We start from the raw sequence: 18633 nt of genomic DNA, 5'->3' as shown, positions 1-18633 counted from the left end.
AGAATGTAATGTACTAAAGAGGCGTCTGCAAAGATTTACAAACGGAGAAACATTTTCACTAAACTCTCGTTCAGAACACCTTCTATTGTATGCAGTCTATTATTTGGTTCTTGTTGATCATTATCAAAGAAAGTAGCAGTGTAAGTAATAACAAATAGCAGTCTATTGCCATTGTTTCACTAATGAGACAATCCATATTTTTTTTTTTTTTTTTTTTTTTTAAAAAAAAGGCGGCAGTAGCGGGTAGCGCGCACAAAAGCAAGCTATTGCGCAAGCGACGACAGGTCGTAAACACTCATTATCAGAATGCGACATACATGCATGACACAATACAGTAATGCATTGTCAGCTTAGAGTGACGTAAACACCTATAACAAAGAGAACAGCACTTATCAGATCAAACCAAAATAAGCAATCGATTCCAACCAGATGAAGCACAAGAAAGAGGAAGGGAACCCATATACATATGGATGGAGTGCCTGACACCTAGCAATGGCTACCTGGCAAAGCTTAACTGCTAAGCTTACGACTCGAACCAAACTACTGCAGGTGTATCTTCATCCATTCGACCTGTTTCATGTAACAATGGACCAACTTTCTTTTGATTTGGAGGTGCGGTCTAAAACTTTTCTCTCCCCTTGAATTTCGAGTCTTAAATTTCAGGTGTGGCTTAAATTCGAGTGTGGCTTAGATTCGAGTAAATATGGTAAGTATAGGAGCTATAAATACCTTAAGAGGAATGTTAATTTTAATAAGAAATATTATACAAATGTTTGACGACATCCATACAATGTATATTGTTCTATGGAAGAATAAATAAATCAGTCAATCAATCAAGCTGCCAGTGTCACCTGTTTGCTAAAGATTGAAATACTGGCAGACATTTTATGGTAGATAACAGTGCAGATTTGTCTGTTATACCAGTTTCAAAAGGCAAGAAATTTAAACTCTCTGCCTTCAGTATGTGTTGTAAATGGGTCAAAGATAAAAACTTAACTTACCGGTCGAAGCTGTTAAACTATGATATATGGCTCAAATGCAATTTGAATTGTCATTCATTGTACCAATAATATAAGGAAAAGATAGATTATCAGATGACACGTTAAGTGGCAGACAGGCACAATGAAAACACACTTACACATTATCATTTGGCCAAAGCCTTTTCCAGAAAAGGAAACATTCACACAAGCAAGCACACTTCACACACTCATGACTGCCATCTTTGGTAGCTTGGACTGGACACCATCAAATAAAAAATTTTGGCAGAGGTAACCGCTGTGAATACTAAAGAGGCAGTAAGCTCACTCTGTGCAACACGCCAGTTTTCCAAACTTTTGAAAACAGTTCCTGCACTAACAAAACTAACCATAATACCAAAGGGATTGAAGGATGAAGTGGAGCAGTAAATCACTATGTCCAGTGGTCGACCAGTATACACTAAGGCTCACAGACTGAACCCACATAAATTACAAATTGCTAAAAAAGTGTTTCAGGTTCTGTTAATTAATGGTATTATACACTGATCACAATCATGTGGGAAATTTAAAATTTCCTCTTCAATAAAAGGATGTACACTGGATGTGAATGCATTGTACACTTCATTTTCATAATTAATGCACATTAAATGAACACATTTTTAAACTTCACAGTACAATACAAACATGCAACCAGTCTCAACTAGCAAACACAAAGGTACAAAGATAAAATTGCTTTTACAGATGACTCTTAAATGTTAATGCTCACACTGTTTTGACTTGAGTTGGTCTTATTGACTGACGGTGTTACATTAGTCCCCTTCATTTTTGTGTTTTGAGGGCAGAGCTCGGAAAAAACATGACATTACGTATGTTTGTTCTTCAGTTTTTTATTTTTTTATTTTACCTTTTGCTCCCAATGTGTGATTTATTTTCTGCTTTTAGCTTTCATTGTTAAATTTCACTGTCTACAACTTATCAGAAGCAGTGTAGAATTAGTTTCACCTACTATACTTGAGTGTTAGTGAAAAATTATCTGTCCTTATAAAACCAATTTTTCCTTTCTCTTTGGTCTGTAACTCTCTCTTTCTTTCTCATCTTGACAGTTTTTCCTCTTATAAAATAACCTTTGTTTTAAGTTGACAAGTCTGGAATGTAAATCTGTTTTCTCAGTTGTCATCCACAATTAACCATCTTTTAGTTTTTGTTAATTAAGTTTCTACTAAGCTATCTCGTATATTATCAACAGACTGTCCAACAGACAAACAATTCTCCAACAACTTGCATTTCAGTGTTTCTGTGTGAGCTAAAAACCATTGTTAAAGATGAGTATTTGTTCTTAAAACCAAGAATGTACAGTTTTCTCTTATATGTAATCTACGTAAGCATACATCTATTCTGTATGGATTACTAATGTCAATTTGTGAAATGATGCCTGTTGATTCCATTCAATCACCTGAAGAATGCACGTTTTGCTTCATCTAGAGATAAATCAGAGCACCACTTTCTTGATAATGTACATATTCTCAATGTAAAAATCAGTGTACACCTCAACTTTAGCTCTTTCAGCATCCAAAAGCAGATATGAATGTGTGTGAGTTTTTTTATAATGTTGTTCATATTTCTACTTACATATTCCATTTCCAGAAATTTGTAGGAATGGTACATCAGCGGAGCCTCCTGAAGCACAGTCTCCTCCAAGTCCAGCTTGGGGCCATACAATATCAGCAACATCTTGCCAGCAAATCTCATACTGATGTGGGGACTGCAAGCTGTGGAGGACACTAGGCTGCAGTGGTGCTGGGTGCCTGAAACACATTTCCCCATCTTAAGTGCTACACTGTACAGTGTCTCTGTTCCATTAGACTGAGACCATTGGTTGTTAGTATCTACTATTCACCGTATGTACTCTAGGTTTCTGACAGCTACTTTAGTTATTCATCAAATGAAATGTGCTCTTTTCTTAGCCTTTTAACTGCCATGTTCTACCCTTCAGTAATACATGGAGTAATCATGAGACACTGTGTTCACTGAATACTAATTCATAATTCCTTCATTTCATCCCAGTTATGACTAATGATTTGAAAACATGCTATTGTGGCAAGTGATGATTTCTTTAATTGTGTTAGCAGTCACTTTATTAGGCACTGGAAGATTAGATGGATACAAAGAGTTACAACATCTTCTGGAGATGGGGAATTAACCAAAAAATACAAACAGTCAAGTGTTTTATAACTCATATTTCCTGTAAAGGGTGTTACCTATCATTATGTATATTTGTTAAAGAGCTTAACATATTCCACTGCAAGTTGTATGCAACTGCATTCAGATTATTTAAAAATACGGTATGTTTATAATATGGACAGTTTGGTAATTTGGCCAATTCAGATGACACAGCTGATTTTTGCTTCAAGGGTTATAGTTAGACTAGCCACACTTTTTTTCTTGATTCATCAGTTTTCTGACTGGTTTGATGCAACCTGCCATGAGTTCCTCTCCTGTGCCAATCTTTTGATCTCAGCAAAATACTTTCAAACTACATCCTCAATTACTTGCTGGATGCATTCAAATCTCTGTCTTCTTCTACAGTTTTTACCCTCTACTGTCCCCTCTATCGCCAAGGAAGTTAGTAACATATGTACTATCATCCTGTCCCTTCTTCTTGTCTGTGTTTTCCATATATTCCTTCTCTTGCTGATTCAGTGGACAACTTCTTCATTACTTACCTTATCAGTCCACCTAATTTTCAAATTTCTTCTGTAGAATCACACCTCAAATGTTTAGGTTCTCTTCTGTTCTGGCTTTCCCACAGTCCACGTCTCAATGCCATAGAATATTGCACTCCAAATAAACATTCTTAGAAGTTTCTTCTCAAATTAAAACTAGCCACATATCAGCCTTTATTTGTTTTCACATATTGAAACAGAAATATTTGTTGAATTATCACAAAAATCGGCTATTTCTAGAGTTGATGCTGTTATATGAGCAAGTGTAAGGGCGTTGACAAAAAATAGTGATTGTTATTTTACAGATTTCTGGTAGAGTAAAATTAGAAATAAAATTGCTGTACACAGAACATCAGCAGCTCTACACAATGTTTTAATTCCAAGAGATTTGCATTGATTGATTGATGAGAATCTGTTTCCTACGAATTTAAAAAAAAAAAGATGCTTGCTTTGCTGTCATTGTCAGTAAATAAAAGCTTTTTTTAAGTTTCTATGCTACTTGGAATTCAGACTCTGAGGTAAAGAACACTAGTTTTTTAAATGACAGGAAAGTGAAAAGTTGTCATCATCAGGATAATGATGAAGAACAGGAAACAAATTGGGGAAAGTATATATGGTTAAGGTAAGTCAAACTGGATCAAGAAAGACACAAAGCACGTTTTTTTTTTTAGCTCATGCAGACAACTGATTGACAGTAAAAATTCAAATTTTGGTATGCTACTACTAATATGGTGTACAACACGTATAACTCAAAATGTTAGAACTGAAATACAAACAAATAAAGTGAAAGTGTAACCAAAGTCCAACAGGAAGTGACAGAAAATCTAATGCAAAGAGGCTATTGGGGATAAATTGTAAATGAAAAGACTGTTACTGTACCCACACTGCTATAGAAACAAACTGACATTGGTCATGAAGTATGTTTACAGAAAATGGAAGGAGGGAATCAAACATAGTTTGTGAGCAGGTGGCAAGTTTCTTGGTAGGAAGCACCCACAAAGTTACCTTGGATGGAGAGTCAACAGATGTAGAAGCAACCTCTGTCATGTCCAAGGGAAATCTGTTGGGATCATTTCTGTTCAAGTTGTATAGTAACCCTAGCAACACCAACATATTTTATATAACTTGCACTACCAAGGGGGGAGGACTGTGAATAGCACAATAAATCCACACATTACTTGTGCTCTCTTAAGTAATACTATTTATTTGTTTTCTGTTCACATCATTGATGCATACATGGGGATACACAACACAGTTCTGAAGTGATATATAAAACCATACATGCCCCCCCCACCACCCTCTCCCCAGCCCCCGTCCCACTTAGACAAATGATTTCATCTAAAATTCAGTTACCATAATTAAATCATACCCAAGAATATGGTAATCTTGTCTCTTGGGCAATCTCACAAATTATCTGGTGTTGATTGTCATCTGCAACACAGTAAGAACAGACACTTTTTCTTCACTGAGACTGGGGTGACCTATCTGATGAATGTCTGCCATATTGTAGCACCCGTTGTAGAAAGCTTTTACTCACCTTTCTGTAAGATAATGCATATTCCATGTAAACCTCCTAAAGGCCCTGATATCCTCTGGCATGTTCTGTTTTTACCAACTACAATATTCTTGTTTTGAAAACACTGTGACAGCACTATAATACATTGTCTGCTAAATGACGCTACTTGTTATAACTACTCATTCATATGATGGGAGAAGTGAGTTTACATTTGCACTGAGGTAAGGTAGGTGTATGTGACAAACACATGGTATAAGCAACATTGTTTGATTCCACTGGATTGCATCTCTATCATAGTGTGGCCACAATTAAAAGCCTTCATATATCAAAAGTAAGTAAATACAATGAGGTGTGGTTTTTGCCGTGTTGCAGTCAACAGTGTGATGAAGGCTTGATTTCTGTAAGTAATTTTAATTATGAAATCAACTTTGGTCTTTTTAAAAGTAAATATACCTCTTTATGTGACAGCAGAAGTGTATAAAGATGGTTTCAGTGATGCAACATATGTGGAACTTTATCAAGTAGTAACCAGATAATAGTGCTGGTAACCACTGCCTCACCAACAGGAGAACAGGCACTACTGTACTAAATACATGCAAAAACCTAACTCAAGTAAGGTTCATTTGTTAACCAGTGCACTGCTGTTATAGCACTCGGACAACTTGCTTGTGCAGCTAATCATACTTTCACAAATATATGACTGTCAAAAATTTGATATGGTTTACATTTATAGTGGTGAATATTACCAAAATGTTTGAGCAGCTACAAGATTGTAGGCCAAATGGGTTCTTGATAATGTCAAGCTCTTTTAAAAAATCTAAAGAAACTGAAAGCATGAAGAATAAAATATGACAAAGTTAAGGAATAGAAACTGATGCGGGACATGCAACTTTTTAGCAGTAGTAATCCATAATCCATATGTTACTACAATGCACTTTACACATATGAGTGGGTTCAGCCAAAGGAGCTATCTTTCAATATTTTGCTCCATCTTTCAACATTTTGCTACATCAACAGCTTCATGGAGAACTTTGAAAATTGGTAACATTTTTCTAAATGGTGTCTATGAAATCTGCAAATTGATGTGGTATTCAGAATGAGATTTTCACTCTGCAGCGGAGTGTGTGCTGATATGAAACTTCCTGATAGATTAAAACTGTGTGCTGGACTGAGACTCGAACTCGGGACCTTTGCCTTTTGTGGGCAAGTGCTCTACCAACTGAACTACCCAAGCACGACTCACGACCCGTCCTCACAGCTTCAATTCTGCCAGTAACTCGTCTCCTACCTTCCAAACATCATAGAAGCTCTTCTGTGAACCTTGAAGAAGAGCTTCTGTGAAGTTTGGAAGGTATGAGATGAGGTACTGGTAGAATTGAAGCTGTAAGGATGGGTCATGAGTTGTGCTTGGGTAGCTCAGTTGCTAGAACAAGGTAAAGGTTCCAAGTTCGAGTCTCAGTCCGGCACACAGTTTAAATCTGTCAGGAAGTTTGATGTGGTATTTCTTACAAGTTTTTGCTTACAGGTAATGCATCATTTGCTAACAATGGGCAAACCAATCTTCACAATATGCACTACTGGTCAGTTGAAAATTCATACTGGTTGAATAGATAATGTCCACAAATATGTACAGTTCCTAAGAGATATGCTACCACAGTTAAGTAAGACATCCCAGTGAATATAAGGCAATCCATATCATATCGATATGAGAGATGTCTTGCTCAATCCACACAGATAATCACAGACCTTCTTAAGAGAACATTTGGAGATAGCAGAATGGACTGTTTGGGGGGGAAAAAAAACTGCCTGTATGCTCACTAGACTATCAGCCAATTTGACGGGTATAAAATTAGATGTTAGATTGATTTTCATAGAGAAGTCAATAGTAAGATCATGTACAGGAAGTCATGTTATGTCAACGTATATACCTTTAGTGCATTATGTGAAAAAGTAGATACTGGTGAAGAGAAATAATGATTATGTGATTGGAGCTGAATGTGTGAACTGACATGAGTGTTTTGATGCCTGTCTCCGTGTGGTGAGTGAGTTTTGTTGAGGGTTAGTTAGACACATGTTCTCAATACCATATTCATGATAAATTTTATGATGTGGAATGTGTCAAATGAACAAACATAGAATGCATGTTTGAATAAAAAACAACTAAACATTTTTTTGTACATAACTAAGGCACACAAACTTGTTTCACATCATATTAGTTAGATTACATGTACTATATCTGTCTTTAGAATTAACATACCTATATCACTGTGCAAAATGATTAAAGGATAAATAAATATTATTATTAACATTTTACGACCAGGATAAAACATTTTTAATATGATATTTACCCAAAAGCTGCAAACTGTGTCCATAAATGTGTCATTGCATTGACAACATTCCAATCAAAGCTGTCATTTGACAGAGATGGAAACAATGCTTGAGTAGAAAACAGGTACAGTAGATCATCGCAATGGCATATTCCTAAAAGCAACAGTTGCAAGTCAAAATTACTTATTTTGTTATGTCTAGCTAGATGTTTTTGGTAACTTATATTTCTGAATATCACAGAAATACATGCTTATTAGACTACACTTATATTGTTGACTTCCCTGATTAAATTAGATTAGACACATTGTTTTTTCTGTTGACACACAGTACTGAGATCCTTATAAACAGACAATAATGACCAATTGTTTTTTATTTTAGTAAAACTGAGTAGGTCTTATCTCGTTGCTTCCTATTATATATTTACAAGTGGTAATGTGACGTTTTGTTCTTTGTTTATGTATGCTTTCTTACAGGTTTAATTTCTGTGAAAGAGTTACCCATTTAATTTGGCAATCTATTACCATATTATTGCTAAATTAATATTGCTTAAAGTAAGTGAAAACTGGCCAATAAGCTGTAACATTGTTAGATCTGGAAGAGTTATGTCAATCTTTTTCTACTGGAATAACTATAGTGATGTAGGCATCTATGAAGTAAATGAGTTTCCTCTGTTGTTATGTAAAATTTACAGTAGATATAGGACTGGCTGGTTGGTTGGACCAAACAGGATGGCTATCAGTTCCTTTGGATCAGAGCATTTGCCTGAAGTGATTTAGGGAAATAATAGAAAATCTATATCAGGATGGCTGGACACAGGTTTGAGTCATTGTCCTCCCGAAAGCGAGTCCAATGTGCTTACTACTGTGCCACCTTGCTCGGTTAGATATATGAAGATAATGGAACAGGAAGAGGAGATTGCAGCTACTCAGGCTGAACTGGACAAGGTATGAAAATATCTGGACCAATAAGGAGTATGGACAATGTACAACCATTGGGAAGTGGTAATATGTAACAGAGGGATCAAGCGAAGAACTTACTCAGGCAGATTTCTGCTAATATATGTTTAAACTATTACTTTGCACACAAATAAGGCAGGTACTAATGTGGACAGAGGACAACAGACTTATAAGCAAAAGAACAAATGGAACTTTTGAGCAACCAGATGCACTTTGTCTCTGTCCTAGACAATACAGCCACTATTTAGAAGAAAGGTAGAAGTTAATTAGAAGAGGATTTTTTAAGGTAACTGATATGTGAACACTAACATTTCTTCGTCAGTCCTCCAGTACTGATTAAAAACAACACTGAAGAGTACATGAGGTTCTCAGTGACATAATTTTTTAGGAAATTCTTTTATAACTGAAAATTTAAGGCATTTTAAAGGGTGGGGTTTTTAGAAATAGGTACATTAACATAATATAATGCCACAGGAGTAAAATTTATGAAAGTAACAATACTGTGTCAAAAACTGGAAAATGAGTTTTCAAACATAGGACATGTAATATATTGATGGAAGCAGCAATAAATGAACTCACCTGGTTAACAACAGCAGTGCATATGGACACATTAAGATAAGTAGAAATTCTTTTTTAAATTTTAGTCTCTGATGTAATTGTGTAGTATGATAAGTTTAGGTGAAATGATGATCTTAGACCCAAAATTAGACACTATACTAGAGGAGAGTGAAGAGGTGTCAGACATAGGAGTAATAGATAGAATAACCAAAAAAGAGGAGGTGTTTGTGGCAGCAGACAAGAGAATATAAAATGTGGAAAATATTTTGACACTGATAGGATCCAAAATGAAGAAAGGTTAAATGTAACAGAACAATCAATTAACCCAGGGGTCTCCAAACTACAGCCCATTGGACAACAATGGCTGTGAACACCATAAATCTGGCCTGTGGTAACAGGTCAAACATGAATAGGATCCAGCGTACCATAATTTTCTTTTTATTACAGTCAAATCTTGCTTATTGAGCACCTTGTACAATGAGCCATTCACACAATGAAAAGCAGAATGTGTAAGAAACTAATCAGCTTAACAAATAATATTCTGCATAAAAGATTTGTTTATTATTACTTTTTTCAGTATTTAATAACCACTACAGAATCCATCTTGTGGCCTGGACCAGTCTCTCTGGCTACTGTAAATGAACATTAAACCATGTCATATAAACCACTGCTGTGTAAAGTAGAAGCTCTGTCAACGCTGTATTCAGTCAGCAGTACCGATAGCAATGCGCCTCGTGCTGCAATTGTTGTCACCCGCACAACTACTCGGGCTACCATGATGATGTTGTAAATACTCTGTAATGATGTTGAAAGATTGTTTCTTTGCCAGCACATGGTACCCTTTCCCTTGCAGCATCTGTTTATGAATTTCAATTCTGATTTGTTGTTGTGAACTAATGAAGAACCCAATAAGAAGTAGCTATTGATGCTACAAATTTAATTAACAAAAATGCTATGTTTCTTTTTTGACAAATTTTGAAACACAGGTGTAAACAAATACCTGGAGACAAGTTTCTTCTCAAACAAGATGTACTATACTATACATAAAAAGTTACAATACTATATTATAGATCTTTTTGAGCACCTATTTTTTCCTACAGAAAAAAGTGTTTCCTTAATGAACACTGATTATTTTATGACCACTTCAGACACACATTAACTTATATATATAGTGTAATTGAACATTTTAATTGTAATTAAGTATATGAGATTTCCTGAAAATTTACCTTTCCTAAGAGATATAGATAGGTAATTCACATAAGCAACTTTAGCATTGTAACTATGGCTAATGAGATTAATACAGATGTAACTTCCCACTTGCAATTGTTTGCAGTCGTGGATCAAGTTCATTAATGGAAAGTATCATCAACCACTTCAAAGGCTCATCAGTTAGTTTAGATCCATAAATTTTTTTGTATATTTCATTTTGGGGACAAACAGTGCTATGCAACTGATCAAACTGTGTGAATGGACCCCTCCTGCCGGAGATTCAGATCCTTCCTCAGGCATGGGTATGTGTGTTGTTCTAAGCATAAGTTAGTTTAAGTTAGTTTAGGCAGTGTGTAAGTCTAGGGACCCATGACCTCAGCAGTTTGGTCTCTTAGGAATTCCCACACATTTGAACATTTTTTGTGTGAATGGAAGACTCTTATAAAATTTCAGAAATGATGAATTTAAATATTTATCTTCATAAAAATTGCTTCTTTGCAAATCAACCATTTCCATTTGAAGTTCTTGGCAAGAGTTTCTATATCAGTGTTAAATTTTCAATTGCACCAATATCTGAAAAAAGAGACTCAACATTTATTTTTGAATTTATCAAAAGAGTCACTTGTGAAATCTGCCAGAAATTGATTGAATGCTGAACATGTATTAAAATGCACGAAACATTTGCCATTCAATTGAGACGGAAACAAAACCATTTTTTGTCAAAATATGAGTGTACAAGTTAGGCAATAGCTGGTTTTTCCCTCATAATTTTAAATTAACATGTTTCATATGCTTAGTTAAAACTGTATAAGATGATAACCTCCATTGCCACTCATTGTTTTGTAGCTCAGCCAGAGGATGATTCTTTTCATTCAATAAAGTTCTGATTATGTTTGTAGTTCAAAAATCATGTCAGAGCTATCCACATTTATGACAGAGTACTGCCATCTTTCTACAATCTCTTCAACAAACTCCTGGAACTGACAATGACTGAGATCATATGATCTTATATAATTAACAGCTGACAAGACTGGCTTTACAGCTTCTGACATATCCAAGCAATTTCCCCACAAAGACTGTTGATGAATGATGCAATGCATGATTAATAGGTTTGATTCATCATCATTTTCTACTGCCTTTTACTTGAGAGTAATGACACATTTTCCTCTGAAGAATGTTTTTCTGAACAGCATTGTCTACTTCTTAAAAAATTTCTTTTCTCATGAGCATTCTGTGAATGCTATGGACATCAAGAAGGTCTTCATCCACTTTATAATTTTTATTTATTCCTCAAATAAAAATTAATACCTGTGCAGTGTCTGTAACATCCACAGCCAAAGAGAACCAGTCTAAATGCAGAATTTTCTCAGATAACTGACTTACTATATTTTCAAAAATATCATTTACTCTTTGAGACACAGTGTTTGCTGACAAACTGATGTTTTTAAATAAATCATATTTCTCTAGAAACATTTCTTCAACTATTGCAATGAGGCAGTCCTTCATTAATTTGCCACCGGTAAATGGTTTTCCATGTTTTTCTATTGACTGAGCCATGCAGAAACTACCATACGCTGCTGCTTCTTGCTTGGCATTTACTTTCTTAAACATTTCAAACCACGTTGCAAAGACATGTGTATTTCTAACCATTGAGTTCCAGTAAATTTGGAATAACTCTGAGAATATTAAATCTCATAATGACATTTTATATTGTCTTCATTGAGAATTGATACTATCACAAACTTTGAATGACAACATTGTGAAATATATGAATATTTTGAATGAAGGAGAGAATGTTGTAAGCACAGTAGATGATTCTATTGTAAAGAAAAAATTTTTTGCTGTAAAAGATGAAGCATTACATTAGCTAGCAAAGGAAAATGAAGTTTCAGCTTTAGTTGACAAAAATCATTTGGGATCTGTCATTTGCAAATGAGTTGTATGGAAAAAAAGTATCTGAGATTTCCAAAACTTTATACCTTCAGAAAAGGTATTGTAATTTTGTAGTCAATTACAGCTAAATTAGTGGTTGATGTACTAAAATGAATTCCACAGTGTGTTTGGAAACAGTAGCATATATGTTTGTAATGATGATGCAAGTAATGAAATTTTTACGACAATACCCAATTTTGATGCAAAACTTTGTAATTTTAACTTGAAATTTTCAATGACTGATCAGAAATTATGTAAAAATATGTTGTAACAATGCATTAACAACGCCTTAACAATGCTGAAGATACAACTAATTTGCATAGAATGTCTAATTCTGTCAAAATTGGTCATAATTTATAGCTGTCATTTATCAAGAGAAATGAGTAACAGTCATACGTAAAAGCTGACCTGTGTCAGTTAATGCACAGAAGTTTTGTAGTCTCTACATGAAAGCAAATTTAAAGAGAAGTTTAACAGTAGAATACAAAAGTAAAGTACCATAGTTTGTGATAATTAAGAGACTGAAGAAGGCACCTGATAAACTGCACAATATTGAAAGCACAGCCATGTGTATATGGAAGTATTCCCTACCAGGTGACAGCGAATGTCCCAATAACAGAGTTGAGGTGGTTAATTGTACATAAATTTTATTCACAAAATGCATTAGAATAGCATGTCTACAGTGTACCATTGGTCAGAACACCCTAATGTCTTTGATTTGTCCAAAGATGTTCCTCTTTTCTCTTGCTAGCAATGCATGTCACAGTCAATATCCCCACAGAACTCCCCCCCCCCCCCTTCACAGTGTGGAGTACTAAAGGAAAGATGTGGACTGCATCATCATTTGGCTGGACTTACATGTGCAGTTGTGCATGAGAACAGCTGTGTAGTGGTTGGCTGCACCGAAGGGAAGAGTTGGACTGTTTGTCGAGGTCATATCATGTGTGGTGTTGGTACTGTAAAGCTCATAAGGGATCAGATGGTACAGGAAACACTTGGCACACAGAACCAGGACTCTTGCAGGGCATCCAGTAGCAGAAGAAAACCAACTCTAGATGGGAACATATTAGATATCTTGGCGACAAACAGACCTGATCTTTTTGAGAAAGTTAATCTTGAAGAAGGTATTAGTGATCATAATGCCATTGTAGTTTCTATGTCAGTGGAAGCTACAAAACAACCAAAGAAACAGCGTAGAGTTTTCTTGTTTGCAATAGCAAATAAAAGTGTCATTAATGAATATCTTCACCACAGAACACAAAGATATTGAGCATTTTTGGTTGGAATTTAAAGGTGTTGTCCACCACGTGCTAGAGAAATATGTGCCTAGTAAAAATATTGGGGAGGGAAAGGTTCCACCTGGGTTCAACAAACATATTAGGAATTTGCTGAGAAAGCAGAGAATTTTGCACAGTTGTTTTAAACAAAGTCACTGCCCCTCTGGCAAACGGAAATTATACGAAATGAAAGCAGCTGTCAAAAGGTCAATGGCAGATTCTTTTAACAAATTTGAAAGCAATATTTTATCTGAAGATTCTAAAAATAACCCAAAAAAATTTTGGTCATACCTGAAATCTATGAACACTACAAATAATTCAATACCTTTTCTTGCTGACAGTACGAGTAATGTAACGGATGACGATAAACAGAAGGCCGCAATTCTAAACTTAGCTTTCAAAAACTCGTTTACGGTAGAGGACTGCAGTACCATTCCCCCTTTCAATTATTGATAAAAGGCAAGGATGGCTCACATAATGTTCAGCATATCTGGGATTGTAAAACAGTTAAGATCCTTAGACACCAGGAAGGCATCTGGCCCAGACGGTGTCCCCATAAGATTTTATGTTGATTATGCTACAAATATAGCACCACTAGTATCCACCATCTATCAGAGATCATTGGAACAGCAGAAAGTTCCACGTGACTGGAAGAAGGCCCAGGTCATAGCAATCTATAAAAAGGATAGAAAATCGGCTGCACATAATTACTGGCCAATTTCGCTAACGTCAATTTGTTCTAGAATCATGGAACATATTTTGTGTTCAGACATAATGACCTTTCTAGACTCTGAGAAGCTCATCTGCAGAAACCAGCACAGCTTTAGAAAACAGTGGTCATGTGAGACACAGCTGGCTCTCTTTGTGCATGATATACAACAGTCCCTAGATACCGACTCCCAGGTTGATGCCATATTCCTTGACTTTTGAAAGGCGCTTGACCCAGTTCCACACTGATGCCATATTCCTCGACTTTCGAAAGGCGTTTGACTCAGTTCCACACTGTCACTTGCTCCAAAAAGTGCACCGTGCAGGGTAGCCACGCAGTCTGAGGCATCTTGTTGCGGTTCGAGAGGATACCCCATCAGAGGTTCGAGTTCTCCCATGGGCATGGGTGTGTGTTGTCCTTAGCGTAAGTTAGTTTAAGTTAGATTAAGTAGTGTGTAAGCTTAGGGACTGATGACCTCAACAGTTTGGTCCAATAAGACCTTACCACAAATTAAAATTTTTCCAAAAAGTGCGCACTTATGGTCTATCCGTTGACATGTGCAGTTGGACAGAAAGTTTTCTAACAGACAGATGGCAGTATGTCATCCTGAATGGCGGGACTTCGACAGAGATAAGCATAACATCAGGTGCGCCCCAGGGCAGCGTAATAGGTCTGCTGCTTTTTACAGTTTACATAAATGGCCTGGTTGATGGTATTTACAGCAGCACTAGATTGTTTGCTGATGATGCTTTAGTCTACAGGAAATTAGTATCACACAAAAGTTGTGAACAAATCAATGAGGATTTACAGAAAATAAATGTGTGGTGTAATGATTGGCAGTTATCTCTCAGTATTAGTAAGTGTGACCTAATGCATATAACAAAGTGAAAATCCCCATTAATGTACGAGTAAAAATAATGCCCAGTCTTTGGAAGCGGTAACATCCGTCAAGTATCTGGGTGTGACTATTCAAAATGATCTCAAATGGAATGATCAGATTACAAAAGTAATGGGTAAGGTGAACTTCAGATTGTGGTTTATTGGTAGAACCCTGAAGTGATGCAGTCCTTCAACAAAGGAAATTGCTTACAATACTTTAGTTCATCCAGTCTTAGAGTACTGTTTGTCTGTACGAGTCCCTTACTAGTTGGGTCTGATTCAAGAGATTGAGAAGGTCCAAAGAAGAGTGGCAAGATTCGTGACTGGTACATTTAGCCATTGTGAGAGCATTGCAAATCTCATAGAAAGTTTGAAGTGGGACACATTTGCAGATAGATGACATGCTAAATGGAAGGGGCTGCTCACTAAATTCCAAAATCCGATCTTCGCCGAGGATGTAGAGCATATATTATTACCACCAACTTTCAAATCCGCTATGATCATCATTCAAAGATAAGGGAAATTAGACCTCGTACTGAGGCTTTCAGACAGTCGTTTTTCTCTTGTGCAATCCACAAGTGGAACAGAGGAGGGGGGGGGGGGGGGATATGACTTTGGACTTTGGTGTGAATAGTGCCCTCCACCGCACACCACTTGGTGGCTAGTGGAGTATATATATAGATGTAGATGTAGAAGAAAGTGGTGGCAGTATGGTAGCTTCTGCAGCTGAATCTGCCCCAGCTTATGTGGTGTTGGTGGCAAGTTTGGCAGTTCTCTCAGACAAGTGATTGTCAGGATGTCATCTGCTGAAAGGGGGATGATATCGAGGTGCAGACAATGCCACTAGCTAGAGTGCACACATGGTCAAGATGTCAGATACATGCAACATTGCCTAGCCTGTCAGAGCATCTTTACTTCAGGCTGTGAGGCACAGATCATTATCAACCAATTCAACAGTGATGTCATCAGGGATGAAGTCTCTCAGATTGAGATTAATTATGACAGGGAGGCTGGGTATTGGGCAGTTGTCATTGTTGTCATTCATGGCAACTGAGGTGATATTCTGGAGAAGCGATGCTGGTTTCAGGTAGTTCATTGAAATGTTCATTGGTTTGCCATTAATCAGAATGTCAAATGCAAGTGTGACACTCTTAAGAAATTTGAAGGGTCCTGTACATGGTGGCTATAGTGCTGATCAGATTGTGTCACCCTGTACCATGACATGGTCACAATTGGAAAGCATTTTATGAACGAAGACATGGGTGTGGAGTATGGAGTGGGAGGTGGCACATTAATATGCCTAATGTGGCCCTTCATTCATTGAACTAGTGCCAGTAGGACCATATGCTTGGGTTATTGTGTAGGTAGGACAATATTGGCAGGAAGTACCAGTATTTTGGCAAGGGACATGTAAGTTCTCCCTGAAGGTGTTTCAGATGTTGGGTAATGCCCACAGCAAAGTTTTAGTCCACAACCTGCCACAGCACTTAAGTGTAGCTTAGAGAGTCCTATGCCACCATTTGACTAACCCACCACTCTGCGGCTGATAGACTGCTGTGTGGTTACACTGAATTTCACAGAGGTTACACAAGATGCTGAAGAGTGCCAACTCGAACTGATAGCCTTGGCTGGTAGTTATCATGCCTGGCATGCCAAAACATGCTATCTGTTTTTCTATGAAGATGTAGCTGGTGGCCTCTGCCATGATATCCTTGATGGTGGTTGTTTTCACTCACCTGGAAGTTACACCTATCATTGGCAGTAAACAGCTGAATCTCTCTGTCTCTGGTAGAAGGCTAATGAGATAAATGTGTACATGGCACAATGCATGCCTGTGTACATGTGCGGCAGTCCCACTTGATGTTGGGCCACACAAACTATTGTGTAGTGAGGTGGAATGTGGTTCAGATGCCTGGCTGGGACAGGCTGTGGAGCTGGTTAAAAATCACATGGCACATTTTTTGTGGCACTAATGGCCAAATCCTATTAAGGGACATGTCACAGGGATCAGTGTTTAGGTCCCTGGGATGGTACATTATTTGATTCATAGGCCAGTGTTGTGGTTGTATATCAACTCTCTAATGCTAGAATAGTTGCACTGGTAGATAGTTAATTTAGGTGTCAGTGTCATTAGGGGTTTAAATCCTTTGATGGATGCCATATGGCATCAAATAGTTGTTTAGGTCTGTAAACATTATAACATGACCCCATTCAATATCTTCATGGAAGTTTCACACCGCCCCATAAATGGCAAGGAGATTTTGGTCAAAGGCAGACCATTTGGCTTGAGTGGCTGTAAGTTTCTGTGAGAGTAACAGGGGGCTGGGCATCCTGGCCACTAGTTGTTGTGGAACTGCACCAATCACAGTATCACTTGCATCTGTGATAACTGTGAACTGTGCACATGCAATTGGATGGGCCTACATACTTGCACATCTGAAAGCCCCATTTGTCTCTGTGGTCCACTCAGTCTTCCTTTTGCCTTTCTTGTTAGATCCTGCTGTCATACTGGTGAGGGTTGCTTGTTAAGCCATGGCAAATAGCAGGTGCTGGTGGTAAAGTTCTGAGTTTCTAAGAATTGACATAGCTCATGACATTTATGGGGGAGGAAAAGTTGTCTGGTGGTGTTGGCTTGGTCCAGGGCTAGTCTGATCACTGTGGGACTAACTATGTGCTTAAGGAAGGTAAATTCTGCTTTCTGTAACTGACATTTGTCCTTGTTGATCACCACACCCCCATCATTTAGGGCAGTGAGAACGTGTTTTAAGTGTCAGTCATGGTTTTTCAAGTAGCCAAAAAAATATGGACGCCATCCAAATAGGCAAAGCAAAAAAAGTATGCCATCAATGAAGCATTACCCATCTGAGCTGTGAAAAGATATTCAAAGAGATCAAATGATGTGATAATCACGGTTTTTGTGATATGGTCTTTGTATATAGAGATTTGTAGATGAGCTTTCTTTACTGTCAGTCACACTGAATACAGCTGTGCCCATCAGCAAGTGTGTTAAATCTTGTGTGTTGGGAACTGGATAGCTGTTGTGCACCATAAAGGTTTTGAGAACACTGCACTCGCCACAGAATCTCAAAATTCCATATTTTTCTGATACTTATTTGATCTGTGACACCAAGTGGTTGTCGAATGGAAAACTATGCTACCTGTCACCTTAGTAGTGTGTAAATTAGCTGGGGTCAGTTGGTATGCCTTCTGACATACTGGTGATCTGGTGATTGTTAGGATTGCACAAGCTTGCACCTTACTGGGGTGGTGAGTAAAGAGGGTGGTGGGGCCAATGCCAAGGTGCTGAACATTGAGACGGAGTGCAGTGTACCAACTTTCGTGTTGTGCCTCATGCTCATTGTCGTTGGTTGTACAGGTGCTGGTTGCGAGGACAGAGGATATGGTCAGTCACCAGGGCCTGAGGCTGAGTGCACTTCCTCAGGCTCGTTGGAGCAGCAAGTACATGAGACGACCTTAAGGTGCTGCTGCGCTAATGTGAGTGCAGATGATATGTCCTTAATGCAGAGTAGGAGAGACATGTTCTCATCATGGAGTGCATTGGAAGCTGA

At 37.4% G+C, this 18633-nt stretch overlaps 1 protein-coding gene across 5 annotated transcripts in view; it reads right to left on the bottom strand.

Moving 5' to 3' along the window:
* The window catches only part of LOC124614045 (juvenile hormone esterase-like), a 496653-nt gene that overhangs the window by 93831 nt on the left and 384189 nt on the right, over positions 1-18633 (bottom strand). For all 5 annotated transcript variants that reach the window (XR_006979685.1, XM_047142877.1, XM_047142878.1 and 2 more), the window contains 2 exons: positions 7565-7697; positions 2607-2782 (listed from right to left, as the gene is read on the bottom strand). Coding sequence is in view for 4 of the 5 variants with exons in the window: in XM_047142877.1 (XP_046998833.1) it covers positions 2607-2782; positions 7565-7697 (309 nt within the window). In the remaining variant the exon portion in view is untranslated. The remainder of the gene's footprint in view (positions 1-2606; positions 2783-7564; positions 7698-18633) is intronic.

This window comes from Schistocerca americana, chromosome 4, assembly GCF_021461395.2.
Source record: "Schistocerca americana isolate TAMUIC-IGC-003095 chromosome 4, iqSchAmer2.1, whole genome shotgun sequence".
NCBI lineage: Eukaryota > Metazoa > Arthropoda > Insecta > Orthoptera > Acrididae > Schistocerca > Schistocerca americana.
The sequence above is the reverse complement of the archived record's forward strand: the minus strand, read 5'-3'. Positions and strand labels throughout refer to the sequence as shown.